The sequence below is a fragment of the Maniola hyperantus genome, chromosome 17 (assembly GCF_902806685.2).
Source record: "Maniola hyperantus chromosome 17, iAphHyp1.2, whole genome shotgun sequence".
Taxonomy (NCBI): Eukaryota; Metazoa; Arthropoda; class Insecta; order Lepidoptera; family Nymphalidae; genus Maniola; species Maniola hyperantus.
Genome location: NC_048552.1, coordinates 4,303,442 through 4,316,094, shown reverse-complemented (window position 1 = coordinate 4,316,094; position 12,653 = coordinate 4,303,442). Strand labels below are relative to the sequence as shown.

General features: G+C 38.3%; 1 protein-coding gene across 3 annotated transcripts in view; it reads left to right on the top strand.

Moving 5' to 3' along the window:
- The window catches only part of NKCC (sodium potassium chloride cotransporter), a 59,089-nt gene extending 48,002 nt beyond the window's left edge, over positions 1-11,087 (top strand). For all 3 annotated transcript variants that reach the window (XM_034977495.2, XM_069504088.1, XM_069504089.1), the window contains exons 12-20: positions 95-230; positions 2,119-2,330; positions 2,655-2,896; positions 3,879-4,090; positions 4,241-4,419; positions 5,165-5,322; positions 6,125-6,261; positions 8,331-8,464; positions 9,010-11,087. In XM_034977495.2, the coding sequence (XP_034833386.1) occupies positions 95-230; positions 2,119-2,330; positions 2,655-2,896; positions 3,879-4,090; positions 4,241-4,419; positions 5,165-5,322; positions 6,125-6,261; positions 8,331-8,464; positions 9,010-9,123 (1,524 nt within the window). In that variant the 3' untranslated portion in view covers positions 9,124-11,087. The remainder of the gene's footprint in view (positions 1-94; positions 231-2,118; positions 2,331-2,654; positions 2,897-3,878; positions 4,091-4,240; positions 4,420-5,164; positions 5,323-6,124; positions 6,262-8,330; positions 8,465-9,009) is intronic.
- The last annotated feature ends 1,566 nt before the right edge of the window (positions 11,088-12,653 follow it).

Genomic DNA, 12,653 nt, shown 5'->3' with positions numbered 1-12,653 from the left:
TGGTACATGAATAATAAAAATAAATAAATAAATAAAATAGATTGGAGAGAAATTGAAAAATTTATTAAATTGTTTCTGTTACCTTTCCTTTCAGTTCTATAATGTTTGGTTGTCGCTGGTCGGGTTCCTGCTGTGCGTCGCCATCATGCTTCTCATCAGTTGGCAAACCTCCTTAGTGACTTTCGCGATTTTCTTCACCCTCTATCTGATCGTGCACTACCGGAAACCTGGTAAGAACTTTACTTTAATTATATTGCTAGCTTTTGTCCACAGTTTCTTCAGCCTCGTGAAATTAGGGTCTTTGGATAGAGCGTTGATACTATATTGGTAAACCGTAAAGGCGTCGGACCCCTTTTCGAGAGGTATCTTCGGGCACATTTAACATTCAATTCTATCTATGAGGATTGAGGAACTACCTAATACTTACCATAAACCTTGTCAAAACATTGTAACATAGTCTTCGCGTGGCACTCATATTTTTGCCAAAATATGAGTGCTCTTCGAAACAAGAATAGGTAGGTTATCGCGGATTGAGCCACAATCCGCAGAAGCCATAAATTATTGCCCCATTTTCGTAGGTATTATTAACTCGTTTCTATTTTCCTCGCATTATGTAATGATCCGTAAAGCGTTACGTATTGACGTAAGTACTTATAGTAATACACGTAATACCTACTTTATGTTTCTCAATAAAAGTATTCTTAAACCAGTAGCAGAACTAAGAAGACGTACCTATATCCTACAGGTACATCCCATTTTATGTTCATAATAAAAAGTTTTATGAGACGCCTTAGGTATGCAAATTGACTCACCAAGAAAACATAATATGACTGTGCAAGAATGTATTACATACTGATTACATAGGAGTGTGTACCTATTATGTTTTGGGTGTCATCATTATGACGTTTTTCCGTCACTTTCCGAGGTGACTTAACGTTAACTGTGTGTCCAGGCCAAATGACAGATTTACGCACAGCACAGTAGGTACTCACACGCTTGGTGTCCGGGCAGATTTGCGCAAAGTTAACGTTAACTTGAAAAGCTTTACTATACTATCCGAGTGTATAATAGTAATATGAAATGAACCAAACGGGAATGGCAAAGCATTTTTAGAGGCTTTCCTTTGAAAATGCTTTACGATTGCTTTATCCGATTCCCTCAAAGGCGTGATTGGGACCTTCGAATCGACCAACTTCGACCATTCAAGAAGTTGTACAGTACAAACTAATACCTACGTATACCAAAGGAAAAAATTTGCTTTTGAGATAGCGTGGTTGTGATCAGCTACCTAGATTACCTCCTTGCTGCAGTAGTAAGTCGTTGTGGTCTTATAAATGGGAGGTCCCAGGTTTGATTCCCGGCAGGAGTAATTACTTATATTACTTATATCTTGTACCCAGGCTCATAAACAATTTGCCACTATCATTAAGAGAATCAATCACCGATAAAAATATAAAACGGATTCTAAAAAAATATTTTATTGACACATGAAATAAGACAAGTGCAACCTTTCAAGGAACACCCTGTATATGCTTGGGCGCTCCGCGATGCACAAACCGGTTTGGCGAGTGGCTATTAGATTGCACGGTGCGCGGTGCGACGTCGTAACACGTACCTTAATCGCGAGCATTTAGTAACATATTTCGCTAATTACCTACCGACCTACATTTTACCTACCAATATTATTAAGATCGCATCGATTTCATCTGTTTTGATTTGTACTTAGTTATTATCTAGTTTAGTCTAGTTTAGTTTAGTTTTATAAGAGGAATGTGCAACATCCATACAAACTCAACAGAGTTTTAGGATGTCAAGCGTAAAATTGTATAATTATTATTTGGCTGAATAACGAATAAAAAAAAACTTTGGTCTGGTGGGAGGCTTCGGCCGTATCTAGTCACCGCCTTACCGGCAAAGCCATGCTGCCAAGCGATTTGGCGTTTCGTTACGATGCCGTTTAGAAACCGATCAAAGGTATGGGGTTTTAATGAAACTGCCATACTCCTACAAGTACATCTTAGACTCCATCATCACTTACCATCAGGTAACATCGCAGTTACGGGCTAATTTTTATCAGAATTAAAAAAGCTTACATTATGCTCATTTTCGTTATTCTAGACGTTAACTGGGGAAGCAGTACACAAGCCCAAATATACAAAACAGCGCTGTCCAGCGCTCACAACCTGGCAAGGACTGGTGAACATGTGAAGAACTACTGGCCTCAACTGCTGGTGCTGGCGGGGAAACCTCAAGACAGGCCAGCTCTTGTGGACCTGGGGAGTCTCATTACCAAGTCCGGGTCTCTGATGATTGTGGGAGATATATCACAAGTAAGTTCCTGTAGAAAACAGGAATAAGATAAGTGAAAGTATTCATTACATTGTAATTTGTAGTTTAGGTACAATCGAGAGCTTAAGAAAACGATAGAAGACTAATAGGTTAGGATAAGATAAGGATAGGATAACTTGCTGTTCTGTGGATGGAATGTGGATAAAATATTTTTACTTGAAACTATAATTTTTGAGAAGGGTTCAGAGAGGAGACTTGAAAAATAAATATAAAGATGTCACCTTGTGCTGTTTGCATCTACTAGTAATCAAAACAAGCATTTAGCTAAAAATAATTACTTACACTGAATTTACAATTTCTTTTAGCAAAAGCTTACATACAAAGAGCGCGCACATCGAAGACGTTTAGGAGACGAATGGTTGCGCGGACGTAAAGTGCGTGCATTCTGTACGGGCGTCAATGGGTTTAGCTTCGAGAACGGCGCTCGAGCTCTGATGCAAGCCACGGGCGTGGGCAGACTGGCGCCCAACGTGTTGCTGATGGGCTACAAGGCCGACTGGGCGACCGCGCCGTCCGCTGATCTTGAGTCGTACTTCAATGTGTTGCAGTAAGTAAAAATTATTTTAGACGGAATGCGTATACCTGCTGTGCCAGCGTCTAAGAGTTTAGCGTCCATAACACCAATCGATCACTGTTACAGAATGTAAGTCACCGATGTAGGAAGACTGACGCCTAATGCGTTACCTTTTATAATAAAATCCCGCAAACTATTTTGGACTTACCTTTGCACAAGTTTAAAAAATCTATTAAAAATATGCTCCTGAAAAAAGCATATTACACAATTGAAGATTATCTAAATGATAAAAGAGCGTGGATTTGACCTGCAGCTCGTTCCAGCAACGCACAAGACTGCAAATACTATTTTATACATGGCATAATCTTGTACCTATATCAAATATTTGAAAAGAGCAACCGCCGAGTTTCTTGCTGGTTCTTCTCGGCAGGAAAGGCATTCCGAACCAGTGGTAGATGCATGCGACTATTCGTAAGCACTTGTAAAAGTTTATACGAATAAAAAAGATTTTCATTTTCATTTTCATTTTCACTGATGAATTGATGATCTTCAAGGCTAACTGGGCGACCGCGGTATCTGCTGATCTGGAGTCATGCTTCTATGTGTTCTAGTGAACACTTTAACCAGCTTTACCAATCTTAGTGCGGATCTACATTATAGACAGAATCTACATGCAAAATCTCAAGTTTCTAAACCGAGCTGTTTTGTACGTTTTCACTTTTCATCAAAGGATCTTGTCTCAAATTTTGACACAGTGTTTACACATTGACCGGCGCTCACCGAACACATTGACATTGGGCCAATGATAGCTGAGATCGGGAATTGACATCTTTGAAATATGAAGCTTAAACTCACAATGGTCACCGTTCTCCAGGATTTTGGCCACGTAGATGTAGCACAACCTTAACATTTCCCCACGACACATTCGGCTGGAACTAGGTACAAGAGTGGAAAAACGCTAATGGAATTCCGCTATATCTGTCAGTGTCACTGTACGTGCCTTAAACCATTTCAGCACGGCGTTCGAAACTCGTCTAGCCGTGGCCATCGTCCGCGTGGCAGGTGGGCTGGACTTCGCAGTGGTGTGCGAGGAGGCGGGCAGCAGTGGCCTCACCGCCACATCCAGCTGCGGCGACCTGCGCGTGCGTGCTCCCATCATGCACGCGGACTCCGACCTGGACATCCGCACGGCCGCTGACTCGCAACCCTCCAGTGGAAATAACCTCAGTGAGTTTTACTTTTTGATGAGCAACCACAGAGTTTCTTGCTGGTTCTTTTCGATAGAGGAAAGGCATTCCGCACCAGTGGACGATTCAAATATTCCCAGCTACTTGTAAAACTTTATTATTGAATAACAAATCTTAATTATTATTTCAGATCTTTTGACTCTCACATCGTCGAGATCATTTACAATATCGGAGAAAAGTGACACTAGAGATAGGAAAAAAAACAGAAAAGCAATGGACATGCACCGACAAGTGGTGTACAAATCAGCCTCCGGGATAGAAGTCTCTATGGAGCAACTCTCTAACATGACGATATTTAAGAGGAAACAGGTAAAACAGTAGAAAATATTTTTGGTTTAATAAGTAATATTGCACATTATTGTAAACAAGGTTTAGTTTATAATTGTATCTACCCCAAACTTTTATATTTTGGCACTAATAAAGAATTCCAAGAAGTCAAAGATGTCTCCTAAAACTTGGCCTGACTTTCATCAAATAATTTAAGTCTTATCATAGATACATCTGCTTCGGGCGAAATAATTCCTAACATGGATGGGATTTAGCATTATTGACATGTTATTGAAGATATCATCATTATCTACTTCACTGTCAATTGACAGACATTCATTGCTGGACATGGTCTCTTGTAAGAATTTTCATACGCTCCCTTAGACTCGTTTGATGTCGTCTGTCCAACTAGTGTGGAGTTCGCCAAAGTTGCGCTTTCCGGTGAAGGGTTGCCATTCTAGCTCTTTGGCACCCCAACGTCTATTGGTTTTTCGAACTATGCGACCTACCCATTGGCACTTCACCTTCGCAACAGGCTGAGGACTTTGAGCTAAGAACGCTCAGAGTCACTCAGCGGGCGATGGAGAGAGCTACGCTTGCAGTTTCTCTGCATGATCAAATCAGGAAATGTGGAGATCCGTAGAAAACCCAGAGTAATCGATGTAGCTCAACTATAGCTTTGGAGTTATTATTTTACTGAAGAAACAGTAATATTTTAAACCTTTGTTTATCTTTTTCTTTTTTCTTTCCTTAGTTAAAAATTTGAAAGATTCTGTGTGATCCCCAGGAAGCCGGCACGCTGGATGTATGGTGGCTGTACGACGACGGCGGGCTGACGATCCTCCTGCCCTACATCATCTCGCAGCGCTCGGCGTGGGCGCGCTGCAAGCTGCGTATCTTCGCGCTCGCTAACCGACACCACGAGCTCGAATTGGAGGAAAGGAAGTAAGAATACTCTATTTCCTTCTGGTCATTATGTAGCCCTTTTGACTTTTGCAAAGTAGCTCTCACGAAAGTTTTGATTTGCTCGATTCATCGTGTAGCTTTGCCCTGGAGAACAATACTTACTCCATTTCGTTTTGGTAATCCTGCATCGCTTTTGACTTTTAGGGGCTGATTTCCTATAGTAATTAATAAACGTTCACGGTCACGGGTGTTTCGACTTGACCGGTTCATATAGCTAGGACACCACGTGCTAGAATTGGAGGAAAGGAAGTAAGATTTTTTTAACTTTTGAAGTTCGGTGTAACCTCTAACAAATGAGCATTCACGGAAGATTCGCTCGCTCTGGATGTTCCAGTTTTGCTTGGATCCACGGTGTAACACAAAGTGGGACGAATTCAGCCTACTACACTGACACCTTTAAGATGGTGGCTGGAAACGGATGAGACAGACGGATTACTGGATATAGTCCTAGAAGTATAGACTGATAAATGATAATTATGATGATATTGGTGATATTGATTGAAAGCAAATAGGTTGAAAATTTTATGAAGAATATAGTTATAACACAGTTCACGGCTGAAAGTACTGTACCTTTAGAAGGAGATGGCAAATTTGTAGAGCAGTGTATCTGTCGTTGAGACCGACAAAACGTCATATAGGTATGAGTGACAGAGACAACGCTCTACAAAGTCATTCTAAAGGTCGATGTACATTACTTTCGGCCGCGTACTGTACTTGTTATTGTCATGCAATAGACAGATCATAATTATAATACTAATGTGTACCTATTAATTTGTTGCAGCATGGCCAATTTACTGGCAAAGTTCAGGATAGACTACTCCTCGCTGACGATGGTTCAGGACATCATGGAACCGCCTCAGCCAGAAACTAAGAGAATGTTCGACGATCTTATCAAGAAGTTTACTGATGAAACGGGAGGTAAGAACTACAAATGCCTATCACGCAAAACAAAATTGTGTGAAGTTGATGCAAGATAAGTAGGGGGAGTCCGGGAGAGTATACCCGCCTTCCACTAAAATGCTCATAAATCTTTATATACTTAAAAATCGCTATTTTCTATGAATTGTATCTTAAGCTGCACTATTTAGCTATATTTTCTCTAAATAAAGTTTGATACATAAGTAATAGTTTATGAGTAATTAACGATTTCTACCAAAGTGACATTCGGCTAATATCTCCCACCTGGGTGGGAGACTTGACCCCCCAAGTGGGGAGCCTTTATCCGGGTACAAAAATAAGCAAAATAATCATTACAAATTATAATTCTATAAAAAAAATTAATCATACAAATATGACACATAGTATTTTGTAGTAAATGAGAATTCCTTTTTTGATTGGAGCAATTAATACAAATAAACTGCTCCTCATCATGTCTTTATCATATTTGGACAGTCCAACGGATTTCATGGTCATAAGTCTCATGTTCATAACTTTCTCTTCTGCACATCTGAAACAAAACCAATTATCAATTTCATCTCCTACTTCATCCCATGGACTATCAGAGCTATTATCATGCTTGGGTTCTTCGTCAGGGTCTGTCTAACCGTCACTTGACTGTAAAACTTGTCTTTTCAATGGTCTTTTTACTGTCTTTTTCTCTTCGCTTTACCTTTTTGTTTTTTAAGTTATTTTAATTTTCTTATTTTTTGGTGCATAATTATCTATATCATCATCTAGGTCTAGTTTTTCTGGCGTTTTTTTAAAAAAATTTAGTTTTTCTGGGCTGTCTACCACGACGAAGGAGCAGCCTTTGGAATTGAACGAATCATTTGTGGTACAACTATTTTCGGTCTATGTCGTAAATCAGAATCTACCGTTGTCACATCCAGATTTTGAGATGTAGAAGCTACCTCTTCTGATTGTCTTAATATTGCAATTGGTTGCTCAGATTTTTTCCTCAGTCAAAATTGATGGTGAATTGGCTCTAGCCACCGCAGATAGATTCATGAATACTAATGCTGATGTTGAAGGCTCTGACTGACGTTGTACAGTAGATGATGAAGGTAATGAAGGAAGGCAGGACGATCGTGGTTACATCTGGAGGTAATACAAAAATATTATTGCCGGAGAAACAACGGGCGAGTTTACCCGGGGTAAAGTCTCCTCCCGACTCCAGGGTAATGTCTCCCACCCCACACAAATCTGTCAGTTATTACATTTTTATAAAAAACTATGACACTTAAGTAAAAGCTGTCTGCCGTAAATGTTACTAGGATAATTACAGTTACGATGTATATAAATGATATACTGGAATCTATTCACAGTAAGAAACAGAAATCAAATATCGAAAATTTAAAAAATTTACTTACCGGCACGAAATTTTTTAGTTACTTCTCACTACTAAACCAAACTGCCGATCGTAACGGTATCTCGTGAGCGAGGTGGGAGGCGTCTATGGAGGCTAAGAAGTGTGGCAAAGTCGCAATATCTAGTTCCACAAAGATTCTATGAGCAGTGGCTAATGTCTCCTACCTGCTAAACTCTCCCGGACTCCCCCTACCTACTAAATTTTATCTTAATCATTTTCAATCGGGTTCTCGCTTAGAATTCTAAAAATATGAATGTAATCTTCTCGTAACTAATGTAAGGCAATTTTGTACAAATTAAGGACTAAACGCGCATGCAAGGAAAATAATTGTTATTGTCTAATTATTGTCTGATCTTTGATTGAATGAATACTTACATCATCATCAGCCATCATTGACAACAACCGATAGACGACATAGGTCTCTTGTAGGCACTCCTACACGCCACGGTCTTGCGCCTCCTGAATCCAGCGGCTCCCTGCGACTCGCCTGTCGTCAGTCCACCTAGTGGGGGGTCGATTCAAGTTGCCATCAAAATCACCAAACAATACCTCGCATATCTGTATATATACTTTATATATGTAATAAACTAAAGAAGAGCACTAGGTACATTAGACTTGTCAATTAATTTACGAGATAGAATTTACTAGATCTTGTAAAAGCGTAAAATCTTGTTAACAGAGTCCAAGATCAGTCAGACAGAGCTCACGACGCTGGCGGAAAAGACGAACCGCCAGCTGCGCCTGCGTGAACTGCTGCTAGCCAACTCCTCGCAGGCGCGTCTCGTCGTCATGTCGCTGCCCATGCCCAGAAAGGTTCGTACTCTGTGCCATATCACCAGCCCTTTGAGTAATAAATTCCAAGCCTTTTTGGGTTTACCAAACGTACCTACATAGTAGTTACGTACCTACATAGTAGTTACGTTACCAAACTTATGTTCAAAAAGCTCCTGAACGTTCGGAACTAAGGACTTGTTATTTAAAAAAACAGAAATCTTTTCAATTGGGGGCTCTGGGAGACGAGGAGGGAACGCCCCGCTCAGCCCCCGCGCTAATCCGGTGCTGGCGACGCGCGGGTATGCGGGGCGTCCCCCCGCCTCATACCCGGATTGCCATTTCGCCGTTTGTCAAGTGATAGAATTCATCTGTAGGCGGCTGCAGTCGACTAACTAAAGCACTATGACCGACTGCGTCAAACTGTGCTGTACTAACCTGTAATACTTACTTTAGATAATAACTTGTCTGTTGCCGTGACAGGCAAACTACAGAATTCTTCGTCGAAGACACATATAAGTCTTTGGTGAAAAATCTTTAAGCAGGTTTCATTGGCCCTAAATCATATTATATTTTTGGTATTACAGGGTTCGGTGTCAGCGCCGCTGTACACGTCGTGGCTGGAGATGATGAGTCGAGACCTTCCCCCCATGCTCTTCGTGCGCGGGAACCATACCTCCGTACTTACTTTCTACTCATAGATACTTAAACTAGAATCTGAACTAACTTCGTGAACATGAAAAATTCCAGCATAATATGTACTTACCAATCAGATGTAAAGCAGATTTTCCTTGTTCTTCTAAAAGATCAATCGAAAACCGAGAGTCTATAGCTATATAGGTATAGGTATTTGTATTTTTACGTCGACCGAAACTCTTAATTTTTTATACTTAAATATGATTATTATGAACAAAAAATAGATCAATTAAGTTAATTTTAATAAAGTTAATTAGAAATAAGTAAATAAGTTAATAATATAAAAATAATTTAAAATAAAGTACAATTTATAATAATTTATTCGTAATATTATAGTCTATCAATAGGTAGGTACGTACTTTCAATACATAATTTTAATTAGGTAGGTACCTAAGTATTATTGCATCAGTCCTGTGAGAAGAAAAATAATATAAAATCTTCCAAGAAGTTGGCACACATTAATAATACCTATTTACATGACAGTCATGTTTTCAAAGAATTTTTTTAGCGATATTTAAGTAGTAAGTAGGTATTTAGGTAGACATGGACTTAAAAAAATATACTCAACGTCCATGTTAATGTAGGTACCTAGTTTGTAAAAATATATAAATTTTATATTATCTATACGCACGCACCAACACAGTTCTTTTTATAGGTATTTGATTTTTGAATCGTTTACTGCAATTTGAAGACTTTACAAAGAAAATATTTGACTTTGACTTATTAATAAAGCACTTTGAATGTTAGAAGTTATAAGTACCTACCTACTTACTTATTATTATTATTATTTTATAAATTAATAAATTATTTTAGACGTAGGATAGGTAGGTATGTACGGGAAACAGTATCAACTTGTGTGACTTGAGATTTCTCATAAACCAAAGCATAATCTTACTTACTTAGTTTATAGATAGATACAAGTGACGAATGAATAGTTTTAAGTGATGTGCCTTATTTTATCCCATATCCTTTAAGTTATTAGTTATGACCTGTTATGATATATTAAAGAGAAGTACCTAACGTTCGAATAATTCTATAATAATAAGTTCTATTCAAGGTATAAATAAGCGTTGATCGTTGATACCTACTCTAATTCTAATATTCTAATGGTTAAACGATGTATTTGTATTTTTATTTAACGATGTAGCTGCACTCGTCTATATACCTACTTATAATAAAACTGGAAACCGTAACTGGACGATTTCTGTACATTACTGAAATATATTTTTAAAAATTTAATCGGTGGAAACATTATTATACCCTAAGTAATAATATCATTGTAGTTCTGAGTTGAACGTACACAGGTATTAGGTATACCTATATCTACTTGTTTTAGAGCTAGCGCGCACCACAGTAAAGTTCAGTACCTACTTACGTTTTTTTCCCGCAAATTCTGTGAACTATTATAAAACTACCTACATAGGAGCGCACGCACTGCGGAATTAATTCCATACCTGATTTTGTTAGATTTCAATTCAAATTTACAGATTTTAAAACGCACCGCAACACACCGCACCGTGGTGTGCGCGCTAGCTCACCTAAGTTGGTTGTAACATGACACACGATAGAAAGACAAACTTAAATAAATTTTGCGCAAGTGATTTTTGGATTTTATTTATACTTTTTTATTACCTTTTTATTTATACTTAGTAGTTACAGCCTACTTATTGTTACTGTAACTACCGTCCAACCGTAAAATACGCAAGTGATTTTTGGATTTTATTTGTACTTTTTTATTACCTTTTTATTTATACTTAGTAGTTACAGCCTACTTTTTGTTACTGTAACTACCGTCCAACCGTAAAATACGCAAGTGATTTTTGGATTTTATTTATACTTTTTTATTACCTACCTATTTTATTTATACTTAGTACTTATTTTTACTGTAACTACCGTCCAACCGTAAAATAGGAAAGTGATTTTTGGATTAAAACAATATGAAGAAAATAAAACGAATCGTGTCAATATATTACAAGTATTTCTTTATTTCACACATATTTCACAAGGGGTTTTAATTTAAATTTTAAACATAAAAATGATAGAATATTTACAGATACAAGAACCAACAGCCGTTTCGGATTATATATAGTTGAAAAATATGCAGCAGAATTAAGCATGAAATAAACTATGGGACGCGTCCGTAGGGCGCGACTGATAGATGTGCAGTCGTTTGTGACGCGACTTGCGAGATATATGTCGAGATTCCGAGCGCTTAAGATTACGCTCACGACTTACGTCCGATCGTTTGCACAGTTCAGAGTACTTTGCATTATCCATATACCTATAAGTCACCGGTCACGGCTGTCAGCCGCATCCGCCTGCCACGTCCGATAATTCGTTTCCGCCTTTACTTTCATTTTGTCAAAATAAAGCGCGGGTGATATAAAATAAAAAATTACATTCGATATAACTACTGCGTTATTTTATGTACAAGTATTTCTTTTTAGAAATTAATGTTACTTCTTTTTAATAATGATGGTTATCTAAATGTATCAAATTCACACATTTTCTAAATGATTTCTAACTGTGGCTACTTATCAGAGCGGGATGTGCAAATCAGAACTGTTAAATGAAACTCAGAGCGGTGAGATCTATACAGCGCACTCTGACTTTGCTTAGACTTAAGAGTCAAAACGAGACAGAGGTTACATCTCTCACATAAATCTGTCTCGTTTTAACTCAATCTTAAGTCTGAGCAAAGTCAAAGATCTCTTATCTATAGATGTCAGCCTAAGAAAAGGTTACACTCTTGTGGCTGCGTTGGTATAATTATATCAAAATTAATTTCTAATAAGAAAATTCACTATAAACGATGGCGACACTGAATCACCCCACGCTAATAATTGTGTAAGATACCTGAATTATTGAGGACTGTTCTGGTCACTCATGGGTTATCATCATGATCAACCCATCGCCGGCTCACTACAGAACACGGATCTCCTCTCAGAATGAGAAGGGTTCTTCTTCTTCGCTCTGGGCTGGTTTCCGCACTTAAACGTTTCCGTCTGTTGTGCGTGAGAAGGGTTTACTCCAATGTAAAAATAATACGAGCTGAAGACTCAATAATTAAAGGTACTAGTGATCGCCCCTTCACTAAATAATTCAAACTTGGACAAATATTCTTTTAGATTTTGGAATTATAACTTTACAGATTACAAAATTGTTTTCATTAACATTGCTATAGTTTTAGAGAGTTTCTAAAGTGAGGCCAACGAAATGAGAGAACGACTCGTTGCCCTTACTTTAAGGGCGTTTGTGCACTCATTGTTGTGATTTTACGGATCCGTGAAAAAAATACGAATCGAATGTACATATTTGTATGACGGCCACTTCGAAGAATCACGGATATGAACCGCATACGGATGAGTGCACAAACGCCCTAAATGTAAATATTCTTCGATCAAGAGTGTAAACCTTTCATTGAGATTTATGAGAAATTATGTTATGATGCGATGCTAAGGTAGGAAAACTACTTGCTAATATAGTACGCGACAGGTCGAGATCAGGGATGTTACGGATATTAACATCCGCATCC